The 24,383-nt window shown below is 34.8% G+C and overlaps 1 protein-coding gene across 3 annotated transcripts in view; it reads left to right on the top strand.

The window, feature by feature from the left end:
• Window positions 1-24,383, top strand: part of glsb (glutaminase b) — a 99,750-nt gene that overhangs the window by 23,114 nt on the left and 52,253 nt on the right. For all 3 annotated transcript variants that reach the window (XM_088607222.1, XM_088607224.1, XM_088607225.1), the window contains exons 2-7: window positions 7,705-7,801; window positions 8,263-8,384; window positions 9,057-9,186; window positions 10,257-10,336; window positions 21,069-21,232; window positions 23,741-23,799. In XM_088607222.1, the coding sequence (XP_088463348.1) occupies window positions 7,705-7,801; window positions 8,263-8,384; window positions 9,057-9,186; window positions 10,257-10,336; window positions 21,069-21,232; window positions 23,741-23,799 (652 nt within the window). The remainder of the gene's footprint in view (window positions 1-7,704; window positions 7,802-8,262; window positions 8,385-9,056; window positions 9,187-10,256; window positions 10,337-21,068; window positions 21,233-23,740; window positions 23,800-24,383) is intronic.

Here is a 24,383-nt window from a genome sequence, read left to right as displayed (position 1 = left end):
TGAAAAATAAATAGCAGCAGAGTAATGGCACTTTGCAACATTGATGGATGCACAGAAAAACCAAATCTTTATATTTGTATATTGAAAAGTCCTTTTTAACAGTTTTTCATCAATACATTTGTCAAGTGCTCAAAGAGGGCAACAAAGGTACTATGTAGCAATCAGCTGAAGAGTGCTGCTAAGGTATCAGCATATATTGTATAATAAGAAAAATAAAGAAGAAATTACTTTGTGTAGAAAGAAATGTTTTTTTCAAAAGAATAGGAAGATGCTGGGATTTTTTTCAACAGTCATTGCCTAATATGAGTCCAAAAGTATAATTTATTTGGATAAAATGGGTGGGAGTTAAATTTGTGGTATGGATGAAAAGAAGTTTAAAGATATATTCAAGGAAAGTTTTTGCATCCATTCTGAAACATTGGAAATGTATCATTAGACCTATGCATGACATCTTTTACAGATGCAGCCATCTGGAATGCATGTTAAAATTTGCGTCAGAGGAAAGCACGCTGCGATATACTATAGTTCTGTTAAACATGCCTCTTTCAGCCTTTCACTGCTCAAAGCAGATTATTAGGTGGCACTTGTGTTGTGTTAGATGTTACCGAATAGGTAACTTAATTTAAGATGTCATTTTTCTTGAAAATATAACATTTTGTATATTGTAACGCTACGGGGTTCACGGGAGCCCTCACCGCTGCCGCATCAGTTTGGCCCCCCACCGTCGGGGACTCGAACCAGGGCCTCCGGCGTCACTCAACAGGGACCCAGCCTCTTGAGCCAAAGAGAAATCTGCAGTCAGCCCAGTGGCTGCGGTCCCTGCTATTCACAGGGAAGGGGGGTGACGTCGCCCCGCTGGTAAGCCAGCACTCGCAAGCAATGGAGGCCGTATGCGTTACAATATTATATAAAAATATAAAATACATGGCCTAGCTATCATTTTAAAATGTGACATGGATTATAACAATAATTATAAAATTGATTTTTTTCTCAAAAGGGGATTACATGCCACAAATGGAGCCTGGATCCATTAGATAGAAAGCTCTTGCATTAAACTGGAACATTCATGCACTGGGACACCGCTTTTTTAAATCCACTTAATATGGAATAATTTAATTGAAGAGAAATTTTGATTACTGAAAATAAAAAAGCTAAATATAATAGTTTTTTGGACGTTAAAAACAATATTAATTGAAGAATATAAATTTATATAGCTGGTACTGAAATTAAAATCTGAAAATAAAAATAAGGTACATTAAAAACATTGTTCCTTCTTAACAAACATTTTCTGCAGCCCATTCTTTAAATCGGTCACTTGCTTTCATTACTTTTAGAAAGCTTGATGTGCAGGTTTTAACTACATTTCCCATGAACACTTGCAGCGTTCAAATTAAAAACAATACACAACACATGATTGAACAAACATAAGTTATAGAATTAATTATAAACCACCAAGACTGGGCAGGACCTCCACACCTCAAGAAAGCAGAACCATTGATTTCTAGAAGGTGTAGTTTAAATTCAATTTATATTAATTAATTTTGTTACTTTTCACATGTTACAAAACATACTGCAATTGTAGAATCGCCCAGCAATTTGAGGAGAGAACATTTGCATTCATTTACCCGCCTCCCAAAATAATGTTTGGCATTAATTTGTATGAGAGATGTCACTTTATCGTGTAAAACGACCTAGAAACTGTTTATTCTAAGGGCACATTGTCTTTTTTTGTCTTTAAAAAATATTCCCTGCGTTAAGAGGATTTTGATATCTGTTGTTCTTGCTATCAGGTGGGAATTGATCAAGATTCAAAATCAAGGATCGATCTAAAAAATCATAGCCAACAAGCACATTACAAATAAATATTTTTTGGGTTGGCATAGAAACCAATTTAATGAAACATATCCTAAATCAACACAGAAGCTGATGATTTTTTCTTTGTGAAAATGCTAAGACTATAATTCTGTAAATTATATAGCCAAAATACTGTACACCCAACTACATCACTGGTACAGTACGTGTATAATGTTAGTTCAGGTGGGTAGCTGCGTCAGCATGCGTAGGCTGCTGACTACGTGTATAATGTTAGGCGATATATAGTAGAACTGAAATTATATTTGCCATTGTATTAACAATTACAACAGATCCTAAAACAAATCGAAAACACAGTAGTTATTAACCCTTTCTATCATGAGTCCTCATGTGCCAAGCAGGTGTTGTGCTCATATTATTGAGAGTTTAAAGATTCAATGAACACCTCTCCTTAAGCGACAGAAAACACACATTTCCCACAACTCCACAATTTTTACAACAAAATATTTTTATATATTATGCTGTTTTTTGTTTTCAGTCATTTTGTGTAAGGTTTCATTTGTTTTTTTATTCATTTCATTTTTGAAACACTCCTGTGCAATAATTTGTCATGTAAGTGGTAGAAATTTAGTGAAAATACTAAAACTGTTCCAGTTTAGTAATACTGTTCACCCAATAACATTACTGGTACCACATGTATGTCCCACAATATAAGTTGATAAACAATAGAATTATCATATTTGTCATTGTATTAATGGATAGAGTTTATTATGCTATTGAAATATGGCTAATATACAGTTAATACAATATAAAACAAAATTACTGTTTTTTAATTATTATATTAAAGCAATAATTATTAATTATTATTTACAGTAAATAGTGCTTAAAAAGCCAGGTCTTTTAATATTATTGTTACATTGTGATGGCATTTAGAATTATCACTGTGGTAGTGACATTGATGTTGAAAAGGCGTACAATTGTTTGTCGCTAGTATACACTAACACTAACATGAAAGCACTAACACTAAAAACATTTAATTTTGATGTACCTTAGTACTTATTTGTCTGTGCATCACATGCAGCTACAGGGTACTTTTAAAGCAACAATTTCAACCTTTTTCCACCCGAACACTTTGTAAAAATTGTTAAATCTCAGTACACAATACTTTGTTAGAAGCCAAAAATAATTTAAAAAATCATTTTAACTTTGCCATCCATTATCTGATCAAGAAAGCCAAAATTTTTAATACCCTTTGAGGTTTTACGTGATCTAGATTTTATTTTGGTATTTTTTCAGTGGTGTTTATTACTTTTACAAGTTAGAGATTAAAGCACAATTAACCACGACTGACAGCATATCAATGGGCAGTGGCACTGTCGTTGGGAAATTTAAGTGAAGTTTAAGAGTTCACTCCACCACCTGGCAGAGTTATAGAGTAGTGCTGTCCTGCATTTGACAATTGGGGAAAATTAAGGAGGTTCTGCACGTCATCTCTGTACACTGTAGTGCCTAAAGTAGCACACCTGTGGACGGCTGCATCTTCCACATTGTATTCTCTGTTCAGTTGAATCTGAAGAAATTCATTGGTTTGACTTTGTCCTTTAAGGATTTCAAATACTTGCATACTTGAGACAAAACAAGTTAGTTCTTTTAGTCAGTCCTTTCTTTGAACACAGGATATATCTGATTACACTTCTCTTGACTGATTCCAGAACAGCAGTATCTTTTTTGTGACATGGTGACCAAAATTTGGATACCATTGTATAAACAACTTTTGGTTTGTGCAATATTAATGTGCAGTATTGTGTTTTTAACTATAGTTTTGTGCGACTGCTATGTAGCACTCAGCCCTTGTAAATATGAAACATTATACAGTATGTCATTACATTTACGAGCCTTAAGTTTTAATTTCATTTAAATTTAAAGAACAATATACTTAGGAAGAAATTGTTGTTTTAACACATTATCTGTATATATTATTAGGTAGTTCAAGTAGGTAGCTGTGTCAGCATGCGTAGGCTGCTTTGACTTCTTCAGAAGGCTCCAAAGGTGAAACATTGTTTCTTTTCTTCTCTTTCAACATGGAATAAACCTTTACTTATTCCTTTACATTAGGTGTAGGTGTTTGTCAAAATTCAAATTCAGTTTTAAGTGTTACACAATTAGAGAACTAACACTTGCCTTTGCTTTGTACACACGTGAAAAGTAATTTATTGTTAGTTGGGGCTTGAATTTCGGCACGGGATTGCGGGTATGCTGCACAATTTTAGTTATTACCGCAAATCCAGCATTTATAATGTGGGAATTTCAAACATACAATTATTGGCAAGCTATCTGCCAAGCAGAATAAGCCTAAATCAATCCACATGTATGCTCTGTCAGATTGAGGTTTCCCAGCATGTTGTACGGCATTACTGCATGATTTGGTTAAGTGACACTATTTGTGTGGTTTCGTTGCACATCTCACATTCGTTATAGGCAGACAAATAGGGATAGAAAATTGGTTTGTTTTTGATTTTGAATTAGTTAACATTAGTTCAACGCAAAAGATTCCAAATCTAGTTGGTTAATTCGATCAGAAATGGAGCATTTCTCAAGAAAAAATGCCCCTCAACCTGAACAAATGCAATGAGGAGAAACAACAAGGAGAAAGCACTCAAGGTTTCAGGCAAGTTGGCTGAAAATATACCCATGGCTGAAAATGAAAGACAGAAATGAGCAGCTTAGTTTGCAACATGCTCAGTAGTATGAGATTTACTAGTTGGTGTTAAAAATTTTTTCTACTTTAATTAGACACTCAAATGCAGTTGCTCATAACACAGCACTCAAAAGAAAGCGCGAGACAGAATCAGATAACACTGCTGTGGCTGGTGTAATTGAAGCTGCACAATCTCGTGGTGAGGAAGGGGTTAAAGGGCTACTTAAAGTGGCGTACTTTGTTGCATAAAAATAGTAAGCCAATTCAAATTTTGTTGAACTTGTGAGACTCATGGAAGAAATGGAATGTCCTTCTTTGAAGCATCTTAAGATTGATGGATCAAACTGTGGAAGCTATTGCAAACACACTGCTAGAAAAGTTAGATGCAGCTGTCTTGACAAGTCTTACACTTTCCTTAATATTGGATGAATCAACTAATATAAGTAACAGTAAGCAGCTCATGTAAGGTACATACATGAAAACAAGCTGAAAAAGTTTTTTAAGAAACTCTGAAATTGCAGATAAAAGGTACAGCTCTGACAAAGGTCAACTTTGTGGTCCTCTGTCACTTGATGAAAGATGTACTGGTAAATGTTGTTCTACACAGTCCAGCCATGGTTCAGTATACTAAAGAGGCACTGAAAGAGATATTAATCCATTTTGGTCCTTCAGACCAGGACTTTTTTAGCTCCCTTTAAGGTAACAACTTTAAAGGAGACACAAAAGCCTGCCTTTGACAACATGAAAAGCAGATACAGTATGTGGGTAGATGAGGAAGAGGAAAAAAAACTATAATCCTTCTCCTAAGTTATGTTCTTGTACCTCAATGGAGAGGAGGTTGGCAATCAGAGACAGATTGGCAACAAGGTAGGACTTTATTTACAATTAATTTATTAAGCTCGTGTTATGTATTGATTATTTCAATATACACGTTTCATTAGTTTACTATTATTCCACCCCAAGATGCTGAAATCTCCCCTATGAGCTTCACTTAAAGGGGGAATTCCCCCTTGTTTTCAAAAATGAATTTAAAGCCCTGAGTAGTTTCACAACAATTCACTTGCTTTTTTGCCTTAATACAAGAGGCATAAATAGTAAAAATGTTTTTTTCTTTTCTGGTGTAGGACCTTTTTAATTGAACTTTTACCTGCAGTAAGCTTTACAAAAAGATCATTCAACAGGCACTATTATACTTATAATGTCAAGATTAAATCAGTTAAAGAGGGTAAACAATGATTAAATTAGATCATTGACCATCTTTTACAGATTGAAGATAGAAAATATTTCTTGAAGCTATGGTCTATATATAGCACTCTGCTGTTGTTAACAGGTTGCTGGTAAATCAATGTGCATTGAATGAACTCTTGTTTTTGCCAAACCCTAAATAGACAATGGGTAGGATTATTTCACATCAGAGAATCCTAGTGATTTTTATACTTCATTAAGTCCTATACCAAAAGATTACATCCAGTTATATTCCTCAAGCCAAAGACCAGCCCATGTTATTTTGATTAGTCGTGATTCACATTTCTTTTATCGTCTGATTATTTGCTACTTTTCTATGATTGTTCTTTTTTGGTACTGGGACTTATAGCCAATTAACGGAACAAATACGTTTTGTCCAACTTATATTAAAATGTTAAAAAGTAACATCCATGTCTTCTGGAATTACAAAATGGATAGGAAGAAAGTATACTAATTAGAAGTTGTCTAAACATCCTCTTACACTGCGTGAATAGTACAATAAAGCAGTTTTTCTGAACGTTCATAATCCGAAGAAAGAAATCTAAAGCATATGCATACCTACTTGAAAAGCTTACAAGGACATATAATACATGGATGGAATTATAAATGTTAGTGTTCAGTTACCAAAAGTACAATCAATATATTAAATTAATAAAATGTATTAATAATGCACTTAACTTTATTTAACCCAGGTCTAGTGTACATTCAGGCAGTGCTGAAAGTACATGCCAAACAGGAAATCAGATATCTGCTTTATTGGCAGTACTTTTTCTTTCAGGGATACAATAAGAATTCTTTAAAAAATCTTTCATAAATTAAAACCTACATGACTTAGCTACAGTATATGACTGCGATATTTTTTATTTCAAGGTTATTACGTATAATGGCCTTTGTTACCTTTTCAAAATTAGTATTTACAAATTCAAATCTATGTTTTGCATAAACATTTCAATTTGATTGTGAATGTGACATTTCATTAGTTTTCCGGCATTCTTTTTAAAACATGGCTTATCATTAAGAAATAGGATACCTCATTTTGGACATTGGCAGTTGTGCTGATGGTGATGGGTCATGTTGTAAATTGTGAAGTGAAGTACATAATAAGACAAGGCTGTCTTGGGAAGAATTATAGACAGAAAATGAGTATGAGTTTTTTTTACAACAATGTGATGTTTTGTTTTCCTTAAGATAAGTCTCTGGGTCATAATAAGAGTTTTAGATTTTCTTGCTAGAAGATAATGCTATTTCTTTGTTATTGTTACATACTAACAATGTTATTGTTATTGTTACCTGTATATAGGTAAAGATAGACTGCTAAAATTTCTTGCACAGCATTTAACACTAATCTTGGCCTTCCTTCAAGAGGCTCACCAGGATTAGAGCTAATGAATGCTGGTGAAAAGAGATTGAATATGAACAGTTTCTGCAACCACTAACGCTCTTTGGTTGGTTTTGGAATACATTAAAACCTGTTAAAATAGTGTTTCTCAGGGGCATTTCAGGGATATTGTGTGAAATCCCTGGCCACTGTCGAGAGATGATTGGCTTCTCAGTTCTCACAGTGGATAATTGCAGACTTCATTTGTTTATCTTGTAAAGGTGAGACTTTTGTGTATTTGGAAATCAGACATTCTGTGAAAACAATGCAATTAGCTGATCATAAAATTAATTTTCCATCTTCTGCTCTTGTTACAAAGGGTATTTATAATTGTTTCAGATTTTGTTTCAAAACAGATTCCATTTAACATGTTTTGGGAACAATTTAGAGTTTGGCTTTTAAAAACAGTTTTGAATGTATTTATCAAACTTATAAGTTGCAATAATAGTTAACTTAATACTGTGTGCTGAAAATGTCGTTAGTTGCCATATATCCCTTGCTGTGATATCTTGCATTTCGAACTTTTCTCATGGCCAGTATTGAAATCAATGTGAATGTTCTTATTTTCTAGGAGAAGAAAAGCGGGCATATTGCCCAGTCTCGAGGATCTGTTGTTCTACACAATTGCTGAAGGACAAGAGAAAATTCCAGTTCACAAATTTATCACTGTAAGTAGAGTTAATAATCTGGTAGATTACTACCAGTAGCTAGGTTGCCATTAACGTTTTCTAGCTTTATGTATATGAAACTTGGCTTATTGTCTAAGCAATGAACTTAATGCTTTCATAAAGAGGGTAGTATCCAATGTAGTAAAAAATTACTTGTTAAGCATACCCTGTAATAGGCAACTTGGTTTCCAGTTCAGTAATTTTAAATTGCATCAGAAATATCTTGTCTTGTATACCTATATAATTCTTGTAAGAATAACACAGGGTTCAGAAAATTAAGTAAACATTTGCAAGAATATTATTAATGTATTAATTCTAAGATTTAAAACATTAAGTAAGATGTAGTAGTGAATATGTTTTCTGCAAATAATGCTAATGTTTGTGAGTGTAGATGGAAAAGTGACAAAAAATGCTCTGTACATGCTCCTGAATCTCTCTTTTTGTATTTGATATTCTTTTAGGCTTTAAAAGCCACAGGACTGCGAACGGGAGATCCTAGGCTGAAGGAGTGCATGGACATGCTGAAAGTCACCCTCCAGTCCACCTCAGATGGGGTGATGCTAGATAAGCATCTTTTCAAAAAGTAAGAGGGAAAATCCTTGTCTCTTGGATAAAGTTGAAACTTTTAAAGGTTAAACAACAGTCCTGGATGACTGTATACTCTCAATATCTAATGTATGTGTTAAAAGAAGGGTTTATTATTTAAAAAATGCAGCCTAAAAAGGAATGAGGCAGAGCTTACAATAAGTAAAATTGCAAAAGAATGATTCAGAGCCAACAAAAGATGGATCATCTTAGCTCAAAAACACAATATTGTTAACTGACAAAAAATAATCAAGACAATGAGGCTCAAATAAAAAAAGGGCTTAATGGAGAAATTAAGAAACATTGACTGCATAAAATCGTCCAATATGTAAGTATAGTAAAAGATCATGTGCAGCTTAATAGACATATTAGAACTGTCAAGAGGAAAAGATTGGCATTAAAAGTAATAAAATTATGCAAAGCATCTTTTACAATAGTACAAATATGTAAAAGCAGTAGTTGTCTATGAGATATTAGGGGATTAACAATAGACAACAGGTAAGGTTAAGTTAAGCAACCAAGGTCATATTTGGAATGTAAATCTTAAACTGGACCTGGTACCCCTGCTTTCTAATGACATTGGTAGTGTAACCAAACTTTTCTTTTTTAGTGTAAGATATAGCTGCCTATATTCTTATTTTTCTTACTAAGAATATTCAATCTTTTTTAGGTGTGTTCAGAGCAACATTGTACTGCTAACCCAAGCCTTCAGGAAGAAATTTGTTGTTCCTGATTTTATGTCTTTCACCTCTCACATTGATGAGCTGTACGAGAGTGCCAAAAAGCTTTCTGGTGGGCAGGTAAGGCCAAACACTGAGCAGTGGCTGACAATTTTTGACAATTTGTTAACCCTGAGAGACTGTAGAACACATTTAAGCTCTTTGGTAACAAGGAGGGCAGAGGCTTACATGACCTCAACTAACATGAAAGTGATACTGTATTATTAGTTAATTCACTCACTACACTTTAGCCCATCCTGGAGGACTGAGGGGAAAAGTTTATAGAAAAATCTAGTGGAGATGCTCCATAACAATTACAAATAATTTTTAATTAAAATATTTTACTTTTAAAAAAAAGTAATGTTTTTTTACAAGTCTCTGTTATTCCAAAGAAATGTAAATCATAAGAACAAAAAAACTTGCTTAGATATTGACCTTTTTCCATGTTACATTTTTATGCATGGACAATGAAATAACATAGGATAATTAATTACATTAATTACATCTACTTTACAGACATGCTGATAGTAGTTATGTTTTTAATCATGCTTCTTTAATAGAAAAAATTTGATATACATCAGTACGCAGCATATGTCCATTTTATTAGTACAGTGGTCTGAAACTCAAGATATTTGCTGTGTCCTCTGGTTTGTGGTCTAGGTGAGCTTAGCACGACTTAATTGGCTCAGTAAGTTGCTAAATTTGGAGGAGTTAAAATGCTTTCCAATTCTCTGCTCATTGGCCATTTAAAGCTACTTATAATACAATCAGTACAAAAGGTCTCCTGAACAAATTTGTAGTCTCATGTATTGGAATATAATTTTATAAACCTTTTTTCATGTTAAGACTAAGTATTACATGCTTCTCAGTAGCTCTGTCATCATGCCCTTTTTCCCGAGGTCAATAAATAATAATCTAGCAGATGGGTATTACTGATAATAATTTTGATGCTAGTATGTTAATTAAAAAAAGTAACTTTAATGCTTGTATCTCTGTGAAATTGTCTGTTGTCTGATTTTTGTAGCGCTTTTAAAAAATTCTACTTCATCTGGACTGATTCCTGTTTTATGAACAGAGTACGTTTTTTGTTGTGTGAGTACTATTTATGACAAAGAAGAAAATTCTAATAAAGTGCCTTTTGTATTTGGCAGGTTGCTGATTATATTCCACAGCTTGCCAAGTTCAGCCCAGACTTGTGGGCAGTTTCACTGTGCACAGTGGATGGACAGAGGTATCTAGGATGGTGGTGAATGATAAACTAAAACTGAAATCTAACTGGGAAATGTAACTGTAGTGTGGGCTAGTCCATTAGTGGGGAAAAAAATTGGCATTTCTAATTGCTACGATCGCTGTCCTTTGATTTCATAATTCACATTCACAGAATGTCTTTTTAAAACCAGATTTATCTTCTCGTTTAATAAACGATTCATAAGATACAGATTTTGCTTTTCCGTTTACTGAAATTACTGTTTTCTGAAATAATGAATGCCTGTTTGCTACTATCAAATGCTTTTAACTTCTAAAAGAAAGCATTGCCTTCTGATGAAAATGGGGACAGATTTGACAAGTCCAGGAAATGCGTCATAAATTGCTTAAATCATTTTTGTTGATATTTAATAAGTATTGACTTGGCAAACCCAATTTCAATGGAACATGTAATCTTTTAAGACTCATTAGTTACGCATTTAACTTTTGTTGGGAAAGTACCATGGTAAGGGAAATATCATTTACACATCCATGAATAAGAGGCACCCAGAGAATGTGAGAGTTGGTAAAAGGCTACATGTTCAGTAATATTCTAAGTAATTCCATTGATGTTCAAACATTGCTGCCTTGAAATGCAACCTTCTCATCCTTTTTATATATTTCAGGAATAAGATGATCGTATTGCATTCAAGAAATACAATAAGATAACTTGTTTTGACAACCCCTACTCTACTATTCCATTGTTACTAATCAAAACAGGACATGTATTTTGCATTATGTTTTTTTATTTAGTCTGTTAGGTTCTTCATTTTTAAGATTATAGCAGTGCAGCTTCATCTGGATGCATTTAATTAATCAAAAATAAAATTAATATAAAAATTGAGATTTAAAGCATTTTTCTACAAATATCAGAATAAAGAAACCTTGAACCTCCTGTCCTTGAGGAAATTGAACTTATCTTAGAAAAAAAAAAATACTATGCTACAGATGCAGCCATTCAAAATGGGTGAGGTATTTCGCGGCATACCCCGGTGGGCGTGTCGCGGTATCACGCAGTTCACGTGTGTCACGTGACTAACTATCCGGCGTCGCCTTGTAAAACTGCCAGGGGGAGCTTAACCTCTCATGTACAGCATTTGAGCCTTTAATTTTGAACTGTGTATTACAGCATGTTAATCATCAGTCATTAAAATGTTGGTATATTTTATGAAAGCAAGATTGCTCAGTTGGACAAAAGTACACAACCTACCTTTATCAGAAATATTTATGCATCAAAGCCTTTACTGAAGATATTACTAATAGTATTAATAATGGATGACTTTGGACAAGCTGTACACTCAAAGTATAATTTCTTTAGCACATTTGTACAAGCACTTGGAATCTGTCCAAGCCATACTTTGTCAGGCATTTTGTTTTACTTCAACGGGCATAAAAACTTCCTTGCTTTTAACAGGACGTTTCATAATTTCTAGCTACGAAAATGATTTAAAATGCGACGCATATCATTCAACTAGAGCTTAAAATATCACAAGGAAAAATACACACCAGTATTCCATTTCTCCCTAAACATTGTAAGCTTCGAAGTCTTTAACTAACGTGATACCAGAGTCAACAAGCATACTTTTAGAATTTGATTAAAAGGGAATATAATATGGAATCGCGTATCTAAAGAATTTAATAACGGTATGATTATATCCGTGTACTGCGACAGGGCTGTGTAGGGCTGTTTCGCCTGCCTGATCATGCGAGCTGTCTTGTAGCCTACTGGTCTAGGTGCGTGACTACCAACTGGCAGGTTGTGTGTTCGAATCCAGCTGGTGCTGGACTTTTATTTTAACAAACATTTCTTCGAAAAAATAGGTAAGCGATATTATGGACAATCAATTGACTTTTATATTTCAAAATATCGCAACATGAACGATATTTGCGATATTTTGAACATATCTTCCCTTCTGACAGCGGTTCCTGCTTCTATTGTGTGTGTGTGTGTGCAACAGTAAATTTTTATAGAGAAATGGAGGCTGGACAGTATGCGTTACAATATACACATTTATATTGATTTAAATCGTGTTCTGATTTAAATCGCAAACGCGTGTTTAATTATGTGTTTTTTTAATCATAATCAGGCTAATGCATTTCTACATTTTCTGTATGAACCAGCTTAGAGGTTCATACAGAAAGACAGCTTGTGTTTAAATTGAGTGTAAGGTAATTTATGCTCCTAAAGTCATGGTCAGTATTATTGTACTGTGCTGTACTGTGTCACATTATTTTATAGCGTTTTTATTGCGTTATTTAATCCGGTGGCGCTGTGTTAGTTTCCTGACTCACATTATTTAAACTGCGACACTGATCATTCATCTCTAAATAAACTTTATTTTATGTAGCGTTTTAAGCGAATATGTAATTAGATTGCTCATAAACCTAATCACTTTTTCTACATAAACACAGCGTGATTGCTCTCTGAAAATGCTTTTCCTTTATTTTTAAAGTAGGCTCAGATTTCAACTATAGATCGTATTATTATAAACTTTCTTGGAAAAATGTATTTTATGTAAACCATGTTTTCTATTAATTCATTTAGGGCTAAAATACGTTCATTGTCTTCCAATCGAGTCGAGTTGACATTGGAAGCCTGCCACACCCGGACTGTTAAACCAACGCATTAGCACGTCAAAGCCCATTGAGCCAGTATTGGCTTTAGTATTCCCCCCTTCTCCCCTCAATTCAATTCAATTCAAGGTGTTTTATTTGCATGACAGATGGGTACAAGCAGTGTTGGGTATGTATATTGTAACGCTTACGGCAGACAGGCACTGTGTAGGAGCCGACGCACCAGAGCAGCGCACCGAGGGAGCGTCTGCATTTATAACTTAGTTTTTAAAATTAGTCAAGCAATACGAAGCATCTCCTTTTACTTAGTGCCTGAGCATACTGCAACGCGTGTGAAGCCCATAAACGATATTAATTTTGGAACTTAAACATACAGTATATGGCTGGTCTCGGTACTTTAAAGAAAACATACACACCAGTATTCCATTTCTCCCTAAACATTTTAAGCATCGAAGTCTTTAACTAACGCGATACCGGAGTCAACAAGCATACTTTTAGAATTTGATTAAAAGGGACTATGATATGGAATCGCGTATCTCAAGAATTTAAAGACCAGACATTCGCAAACTCGTTTTCAATAAAATTATTTTATTCATTCAGCAGTTTGTGAGAGGGACATCCAGCAGGGAGAGACACACACACCGGTTTTCATTGACAAAATTGTTTTTTTTCAATTCCTCTTGTCTAACAGGAATGTTTTGTTTGTGGACAGACTGTTAGACAAGAGGAAAAGACCGCCTCCTCCTACGAAGCATTTCGTTGATCCGATCACGAATTATTTTCCAGTCGTACGCAGCAAGGGTTGAGAATCTCCGATTCACCATCGTACTAATGGTTTCCCGGAGATTGCAAGGCAAGGCAAGGCACTTTTGCCTCTGGACCCATCGAAATTTACAGACGTGGTCCACCCCCAGTAAATTTCAAAAGTCACAAGATTTCGAAACACGAGGGTGGCGTAGCGGTCGGCTCTTGCTTTCCCGTCTATGCCGATGCACTGCAAGTACAACCCCCCCTCCATCTCCTGGGTGATGGGTAGCAGTTGGACATCTGGGAGAATTATTCGTCCCACTGGCATCTGTGAATTCCGCTGTGCTTCCTGGGGGGAGATAGGCGGCGGGGACAGCATCAACAGATTCCTGCGCGGTGGTGAACTGATAGGCCGGGATGGAGTGTCCTGAGGCGGTGTGTGCTCTGCAGGGGGCAGAGCTTTCGCCAGGCATTGCAACCTGCCCGGCGGGGAGAGGCACTTTTCGGGAGACAGCTGCTCAACTGTTTGACTGCTGGAACATACTGTCTCCTTCCTCTGCATTTTCAGGAGTGTCTGTAGCCTCCCAATCCTCCCCAGTAATGCATTGTACTGCTCCCGCTGCTGCCGAAATGTCTCCATACAGGTGCTGCTTCTACAGGTTGGCACCCTGGCCAGTGGCCAAGAGCAGAGACCCATGGCCTGTGGCAAAATAACATAATTCATGTAAGAAATAAAGTCACACAGTAGTATTCATCAGTCGCGGAACAGAAGTCAAAATAAACTTTTCTTTTTTTCCGTCTTACCGCTTTCTTTTTTACTGTCCTGGTGGTAGATCGTTTCGCCCGTGCGGTGTTTTCTTGAAGAACAGGCTACGAAGAAATAATTATAATTTAATTTAAAATTCAAAACGGCAATAATACCTTGTAATATACGCTGTAATCGCGTATTTCAGATGAAGTCTGCTGTATTTGCTTACCCTTCGCTCTTTGGAAGCTGGGCGGCAGAAGCACCCCGTCTCTTCCCGTAAAAGGCCTTGGTCTCCATACTGTACTATGGTCGCTGTAGTGCAGGTTCGCAGTTTTTTTTTTTGTGATGGGAGCTCACCTGATCCCTTGGTGTCTTTTATGCGTCACACATACTGTATTTCAGCGCCATATATTTCATGGATATTATGGAATATAATGGATGGATATCTTAGTTATCTTTCTAGTTCACAGGTTTGCATGCATAATTTAATTTTGAAAGCCACTGAGACATCAGGTACTACTGTTGTATTTATGAAAAAGAAACAAAACAAAAAACATACTAACAACTGTGCCATCCTACTCCTTAGTTAATACATTTTATTATTCATAAACAGTTAACATTGTTAGCAAAATATTTTGAATTATATTTAACCCTATTTTTTCTTTAGTTTTGTATTTAACTTATTATATGATAGTCAGACTTAATGTATATTTGAACAATGAAAATATATTTTTACAAGATTTTACATTAAGCACTTAAAATTAATATGGTTAATAATAGTAAACTGTAACATGCTGTAACAAGATCGGTTAAACTGCAAAGAAAATGCTTTCAGAGAAAATGTTTCAGGTGTGAAGAACATAGATCTCCAATGCAATTTCAACCAAACCTGTTCCCACACACCCTGCCCCCACTACCATTAGAATATACACAAACATTTTAGCGTTTCATTCTGAGCAGAAGACCCTCACACCTGAAGAGTGCTGGCTGTGACGAATTAAACCGGTTTTACAGGTTTCAATCACAGACCATGTGACATGGGACTCCGTAAACTAAAACACAGCACCACTGGATTTGATAATACCTAACCAAAATCCGCAATATGGAAACAGAACCTGTGTAATTGTTGATAGATGATGTACTCGTAACATTTTTTCAAGACGAACTACAACATTTAAAAAATGACTTGTATGTACTTGATATCTCTAATCAATCCACGGGTCCCAGCACAAAACGAAACTAAAACGCATACCGTTTCGCGCTTCTTATTAGTTGCTCAAAAGTAATTTGACCGTATGAAATGCATAATATAAACCTAGAAACATATACGTGAGCAGTACTTAAGCACTGTAGTATCGGTGTTAAGACATACCTCTCAAATACTGTAAATCAAGTTAAAAATATCTCAAGACCGATTCTGGTCGTAATGAAACCATGTTTCGTGTATGTTTTCTTTTTCATCTTGAAATAACTCATTTCTAAATACCTTTTTCACTCTTAACATCTTGCAGCAACTTTGCGACAAAATATACACTCTGACAGTTCATCCTGCTACCAACATTAAATAAAACAAATCTTAAGATTTCTATATTTATGTCTTTATTTAGTGGTTTCATTCGAAGCTTACAATGTTTAGGGAGAAATGGAATACTGGTGTGTATTTTTTTCTTTAAAGTACCGAGACCAGCCATATACTGTATGTTTATGTTAAGATTTCCCTTCAGTGGTAAACTTAGATATGAATATTCAATACTTAAACGGACACAGTTAAGACATTAAATATACATATACATATTGTATACAGTACAGTTTGCATACGGTAATATGTTTATGTTACGCGATTAAAAAATAAATAAATAAAACTGAAAGGTCCAGCACCAGCTGGATTCGAACACACAACCTGCCAGTTGGTAGTCACGCACCTAGACCAGTAGGCTACAAGACAGCTCGCATGAATAGGGAGGCGAAACAGCCCTACACAGCCCTGCCGCAGAACACGGATATAATCATACCGTTATTAAATTCTTGAGATACGCGATTCCATATTATATTCCCTTTTAATCAAATTCTAAAAGTATGCTTGTTGACTCCGGTATCACGTTAGTTAAAGACTTCGAAGCTTACAATGTTTAGGGAGAAATGGAATACTGGTGTGTATTTTTTTCTTTAAAGTACCAAGACCAGCTATATACTGTATGTTTACGTTCCAAAATTAATATCGTTTATGGCCTTCACACGCATTACAGTATGCTCCTATTCTTTTTATGCTCAGCTACTAAGATTTCCCTTCAGTGGTAAAATTCAATATCTACAACGGGCACAGTAAAGACGTTTACAGTAAGTCTTTCTACGACAGACCAATGGACCACGAGTGCCCCTGTCGGTCAACCAATCACGCACCGCGGTACCCTGTGTCATCTTACCTGCGGTACGTGTCTGTACCGCACACTTTGAATGGCTGCATCTGTATGGAGTCATTCCATGTCAAAATTTAATTTTGAACATTTTTTGTTCAATGTTTGTACTGATTAATAGAATAGAATGCAATTTCATATATTAAAAAAGGAACAGAGAACAAAGAAAATGATAGTAGAAAAACAGGTGATTGCTATTTTGATTAATTTTGTAATTATAATTTAATAAATTATAATTTTTAGTATATTTTTATAAAAACACCTCTCTCTCGGCTGATATATGTCTAGCACTTCTACAATGTATTTTAATTATACTTCTTTATATAGGAACAAACAAGACAAACAAGAATCCACCCAGTCCTGCTCTTTCAGTGAAGCCTACCCACAGAATGGGTCAGGCATGTTAATGAGTCAAGTTAAACCCTTTGTGCAGTAGTTCCTTTCCTCAAATGTGTGAGATTTTACATATAGTCATGTGACAAACTACACCCTCTTTCAATGGTTTTACATATCATGGCATAAAAAACAATCTGGTCCTCACCAGCTTCTATAATTAGACAAATCTAGCCTCAGATAACAGACAACAAATAACATATTTCACTATGTATTTATTCAACAAAAAGTAAGCCAAAATGCAGAAGCCATGTGGTAAAAATTAAGTACACCCTAGCTGCTTCCATTGGAATTAAGAAAGTAATTAGCAGCCAGGTGCTGCTAATCAAATGCACTTGATTAGTTAATCATCAGAACTTTTGGCGGTTTGGTGATCTGGAGCATTCAGGTGTGTGTTAACCTTTTAGTGCAAACGTGGCCGCATGCAGCTACTGTCTAAGAAACTTGACTTAAAAGGAGCATCTCACTTCATCGTTTTACATCACCAAAACCACAGAACCTTTACAGAAAACCTTTTTATCAATTGAAAAAGGTTCAACTAGAACTTCACAAAACCGTTTTCAGAACCGAAAAAAAAAAACATTCATTTAATCAAACGTGTCCCGTGCTTGGCATAGTCGCAAGCGTCCATGGTGTAAATCAATATTTACATTTGATTCCTGCGTCATATTTAATAGTTTTTTACCAACAAAACCACAAAAACATGTTATCAATCGAAAAAGAACAACCGGAGCTTTAAAGAAAATGTTTTTTTTGAACGAACAAGTCACTTTTTATCTGCTGATGCACTTCCAAACTTCCAAAATGCATCGATAAGGTAATCAGTAAGCCAGCAAAACAAGACAGCAAAATCAAAAAATATATATATCCCATGTTTTTACCTTCTGAAGCACGATATATATCCACAAAAGGCTAGACTAACCCACCTCCAGACCTGGAGGAAACTGAACGTTATTGACTTTGGAATAGCTATTTGATGCAGGACCACCAGAAATAAGGCGATCTGATTTGTATAAAATGCTGTCATTCATTGCATTTTCAGCCATTCAGAGCCCTTGTGGTGGGACTTCCTCTAGAAGCCTCAGGCTGCATTCTGCCTGCCTTCTAGCTGTCAATCATTGACTCAGAAGGTAATCAATCAGTTTCTTATCAGTGCTCCTTTTTTTCACACCAAAAGGCATCTCTGAGGTTTTTTTTCCAATGCCTAACAGCTGAAAAAGACTCTCTAGCAGTGTCTCAATATGCGAGAAATTTCATTCCAGGTCCAGTCTTCACAAAACATTATGTAGAATTTTTTCAAATTGATCAATTTGTCCCTGATTTTTATCCAAGCCAGTAGACACCCACAACAAGGTTTTCAAATCATTTCCAGCTACCTGACAGGCCTGGAAAAGACCAAAACAAAATTTCTGCCTGCTGTTTTTTGGTATTTATTTTATATGTTCGTCTGCTGAGTGGGCTCATTAAGAAATACAAGAAATTCGACTGTTTACACTCAAAGCCAAGGGGGTTAGCTTCAATTTAAGACCTGAACCAGGCTCCTGCTATGTTCTGCTGCAGAGATATAACAAACTGTTTAAGGGGAGAAAGTCCAGCCAGGCATTGGCTAAAAGTGTCTTGGACATTACATTACATTGGATAAGAATACTAAGTATGTTTTTTTGTTATTTTTGTTTCTTTAAATACAGTATATAATGGCACCTGTCAATGCTTTGAATTTCCCAGTAGGATTGTCACCAACAATAATTTTATAGACTTCTACACCTCCGTAAGATCAAAAGTACATAACCATATTTAGTGGTACATTGCAAATAGCTACAAAAAACAGTGAATTGAAATTGATTTAAATTTAATCAGCAAATCTACAACTGAATAGCTGAAAAAGAAAAGAATCAAGGTGTTGGAATCGCCAAGTCAAAGTCCAGACCTCAGCCCTATTGAGATGCTGTGGCGGCTTTAAGAGAGCTTTACATTAACGAATGCCCTCAAACATCAATGCACTGAAGCAGTGTTGTGAAGAAGAATGGGCACAAAATTCCTCCAAAACAATGAGAGACTGATAAACTCATACAGAAAACGTTTACTTCAAGTTCTTGCTGCTAAAGGTGGTTTACCGAATCATGAGGTGTACTTAGTTTTTCACACATGGCTTCTGCATGTTGGCTTATTTTTTGTTAAATAATGACATAGTGGAATCTGTTATGTGTTGTTTGTCACCTAAGGTTAGGTTGAGCTAATTTTAGGACCTGGTAAAGACCAGATGATTTTTTATTATGTCCTGATATATGAACCATATAATTGAAAGAGGGTGTACTTTCTTTTTCACATGACTGTAGGTTCTGCGTGTGAGTTTAAAATGGATGAGACGATTATCTAGATGTTTTACCAAGGATCTTATATACTCCTAAGCACATTCCAATCAGGGCTACCAGCTGGCTTATCTAGATCTTTATTCCATGAAGAAATACAATATTGGATAGAGGACTCATTTTATATTTAAAAAGGGCTAACAAACCCTAGATGGGAAGACAGAGTAGTGCCTTCCTTGCACAGAGAGGTCCAAAAATATGAAAACCTACTGGGCAAGTAATCTTTTAAATCCTGTAATGTGTAATTCATTGTCATCCAGAGTATCAAGAAGATAATAAACAGTTTTAGTAGATCTTGATGGATAGGTAAAAGGTGAAGAAATAAGATCAAGCTATTCTCTAGAAGTTTAAGAGAAAGTGGTGCAGTGACCAGAGCAGTGGTGAGAAAACATTTGACTTTTTTCCAAAATTATAATATCTAGTTATAGCCAAGATGCATATTTGTTTAGTTGTAAAGTTTGTTAGTTCTGTTTAGTTGAGGTTAGAGGACAGATATGAAACAAAGACAAATATGTAACGTAATGATGACGTATTGTTGTTTGAAAGGTGGGAATCAGGGACAGTATGTTGGGTATACAACATAAGCAAGGTGGCGATTTTTGTTTGCTGTACATTCATATCCCAATATAAGAATGTTAAGTATACGAATTTGTTCTAATCTGAACATGAAGAATTTGTATCTTGTAATTCATTAGAGAATTAAATTTCACTAATCCGAACTTTGAAGTTTGAAAGTGACCAATTTTGGTCGAGAACCTTCTGTTAACATTTGAATGCAGTGCCAAACAGCTTTTTGTTCCAGCACGTGCGCAAGGCATTGTGATAAAGGATGCTGTGGGGCAGCAGTCCTTTGTTTACAATCACAGCTTGTGCTCACATTTTCAAAGTGTTATTTTTGTGTTCGTTTTGTAGTTGCCGTTCATTATGGGGTCTTATGGAAGAGAAAAAGATTCTTTAGTGTAATATTCAACAACAGTATGCACATCGTTCTAGACGATCACTTGTATAACGATCTATTACGAAATAATTTAAAATGTAAATGTGATATCAATAATTATTTTAAAGCTATAGTTGGCTTATTTAAGTAGAACAGTGGTGTACACTAATATTGCTAATAATGGTCAGTATGGTGCTATATGTTTAGGGTGGTTTTTTGAGTAAACTTGTCTTTGGAACGGGGTGACTTTTCAGGAATGAATTAGGTTCGGATAGTGGGATATGAGTGTATAACAGAATGATCGAATTATAAATTTTGGTCATTTTGACATGGCTCATGTTATTTTTTCGCTAGTATGGACAACCAAATTAAACTATTAAATCCCTGATTCAAACTTCTTTCTTCTGTGCCATTTTTCCGAGACAAGGCCAGAAGTTTTAAGGTTGAGTAATGTCTTACGACTAGCACATTTGTTTTTATTGTTACACAGCCCTTTTGTATTGTTTTGTTTCAGCTTTTGTTCATTTTAACTCTAGGCATTCTGTTGGAGATACCAAAGTACCATTTTGTCTGCAGTCCTGTGTGAAGCCATTGAAGTATGCAATAGCTGTGCATGATCTTGGTACAGAGTATGTACACAGATATGTTGGAAAAGAGCCCAGTGGATTACGATTTAACAAACTGTTCCTGAATGAAGATGGTAAGCTCATTTACTTCTAGTTTGGTTATTTTTTCTTCAAATCATAAAGGTCAAATTAGAAACCAAAGACTGCAATATTCTAGATGGAACCATTGACATTCTTTTTTTATATTATCTTCTGGTATGGAAGCAGAGAAGAAAGTACTGCTGAGAATTATTGTGCATATATTTGAAATAAACAGAAACAATTGAATTTCTTTACTAAATCTTGTTTTTAACTGCTTTTTATGAATTTTTTCACCTTTGTATTTGAGTTGAATCGTTTGCACTGCGGTATGTTGATTTAGTTTAGGCTTTTTGCAAGGTGAGCTCAACTTCTGTTTAAAAATTAAATACCACTATGTCAAACAGTGGTTATTTTAAAATGCAGGTAATTGATGGTTAGAATCTGAAATGCAAGCAAAGTTTCCCTGGTTGGTGTCTGTTTTTCTGCATTACATTCAATATTGTATTTTTTAAAATGTAGTACCTTATAAATTTAAAGAAAATAAAATATTTATTAAAACTAAAGCTTAGACATGATCTTGGGGCTATGATTTTACAGGAACAATTAAAGAATTTTGAAGATTATAGAATTTTGCCATTGTTCGTGAAAGAAAGTAATTTAAATGCAGACTTGCATATACACCAAGCAGCAGAATTGATAGACTTCACTTGTCACTAGTGCTGGTTGACAAGACTGATTATCAGTCTAGAAGTGCATTTTAAATGTCATGGGTTTGTCTGTGATCTGTGATGAAACACTGAGAGGTGAAATGTTCTTTACAGGAGTCTTTTGCCATGGTATTCTAATAAAAAAATAATGATTGCAAACCCATTGACTGTCACAAGGTTCAAATGAATGTTTGTTCATCATATTTTACAACAATCATGATGTCAAATACTCACTAATGAACCAGGAACTCCAGATGTGTCTAGGTAGAAATTAGCTATCTTTAAGTATCAATAATGGCTACATTGGGTTACATTAGCAATCTCAAGTTTCCATGGAGATGTGCAAATCAAAATATTGATGGACTGCTAAATAAAATATGTTTCCCCTCACTTGTCTAGGAAAAACAGATACTGTATTTTTAATAGTATGGGAAACCCATTTTGCCTGTACTCTGCAGATTACTATTGCAGTAATCTGATTTTATCCTGTGACCTTATTGTCTAATGACTTCTGTGAACCTGCTGGCATGGAGTTTTTTTAAAGAATATTAGGAGAGCGGAAGTATTGTAACACATAATATTCATTATTTCTAAAGAGAGAGAGCCAATGATTCCCTCTTAATGCCATTTTCAAAACTCATATCATAAGAATATTGTAACAGTATTTTGTTGCCTAATATTTGTTTGTATAAGGCTTCAAAACAAATGGCACATTATAGGCAGTGAACATGACTTCAGATCGATATTTCATAGATACAAACTGATACTTGCAGTATTCTTGCTAATTGTATTTTAGGGATGGTAGAAGGAAGTACAATGGTTGAGTAGCTTTTTGGTAAAAGCTTCAAGGCTGATATTTAACTGCATTGTAATGTGAAATAACAAACAGCTGGAAAAACTGTTAAAGCTGTAATCTGTTTTTTAAGCATCAGATTTAAGGTTTATGTGGTTGTATAACAAACTTTTGGATAGAAGTAGCCCCCCTGATTTTCTTTGTATGTGAAATTCTACATTGCTGTTGCTTAGTAACTTCTACACTTCACACATAACTCATCCGGTATGTAATGCATGGCATAAGATTTTTAGGACCTTGTAATCATTGCTGATCATGCCTTCATACTGTATTTCCACGTGGTACAATCCATCCAACATTACAGATATGTGTAATATGTGTATTTCACAGTGACAAGTTATTTTTCTTTTGACTAAAATGTGGTTGAATCCAAAATATTGGCTTTCCTCACCAAATGTCCTGAGGAGATCCTTGGATCAATAAACTGCTACCAAACAAGCCATTTCTGACCTCTCATTTGTAACCCTTCTTACGTTCTTATGCTTTTGACAATATTTGTAAATTTGCATAATTTGTGTAATTAATACAATATAAAGTACTAACAGATTTAATTGCAAGCAATTTATTAATAGATTGCTTGCAATTACATTTGTTAGTTCTTTATATTGTATTAATTTCTACTGAATGTTACATTGGATAAGAATAAGTATGTTTTTTTGTTATTTTTGTTTATTTAAATACAGTATATAATGGCAACTGTCAGTGCTTTGAGATTCCCAGTAGGATTGTCACCAACAATAATTTTATAGACTTCTACACCTCAGTAAGATCAAAAGTACATAACCATTTTTAGTAGTACATTGCATATAGTTACGAAAACCAGTGAATTGAAATTGATTTAAATTTAAACTGATAATTTAACTATTTATTTTAATAGCTCAAATAAACATTTTGTTAGTGGTGAACTATTGTGAAAATAATTTATAAAGGCTATCTTAAATAATATACTGTTTTCATTAAATCATTTCTGACTTTGATTAATTCTGACATGTATTTTACAGATAAACCCCACAATCCTATGGTGAATGCTGGAGCAATTGTGGTTACCTCTCTGATAAAGGTAAATCATTTTTTTCCTTCAATTGAAAGTGCTATCTAATATTTGTTTTCATAGAATCATACTCCTTTGTGTGTAATGCTAACTTGGAAATGTTTCCAGCTAAAGCTAAGGTATTATCTGAATGTGTCTGACAAGCTTTATAATTGCAGTATTTCCTTGCAGCAATTTTGAAATACACTAGATGTTTTGAATGTGTTAGTTGAAACATCATATGGAATTTCGTTTTGAGAAAGATTTTTAGAAAATGATATTTCCATAATAAAATAGTATACAGTATAATTTAGTTAAATGGTAAATCCATTGGCTAATTAAGGCTTTATATAATCCAGTAAAAAAATCCAGATTGTTTGGTGAATGCAGGACTGTGCAACATTATATAAAGTGGTAGTATCTCAACCTTGGCCCATTGAGCTGTATTTTATCCAGAGTCCATTAAATCAGCCTGCTAGGATGTGTGTGGATTTTTTGTTTTAGTTTTTATACTGCTTAACTAAGATTAATCTGGGGTTGTTAGCTAATGGGTGCACTTAGTTCATCAGACAGTAGCGCTTTATAAGGCTGCAAGTGTGAGACCAGAAACTATT

This window comes from Lepisosteus platostomus, chromosome 14 (genome assembly GCF_059453375.1).
Source record: "Lepisosteus platostomus isolate fLepPlt1 chromosome 14, fLepPlt1.hap1, whole genome shotgun sequence".
Lineage (NCBI taxonomy): Eukaryota > Metazoa > Chordata > Actinopteri > Semionotiformes > Lepisosteidae > Lepisosteus > Lepisosteus platostomus.
Note: the sequence above shows the minus strand (reverse complement) of the source record. Positions and strands in the feature narration are given on the sequence as shown.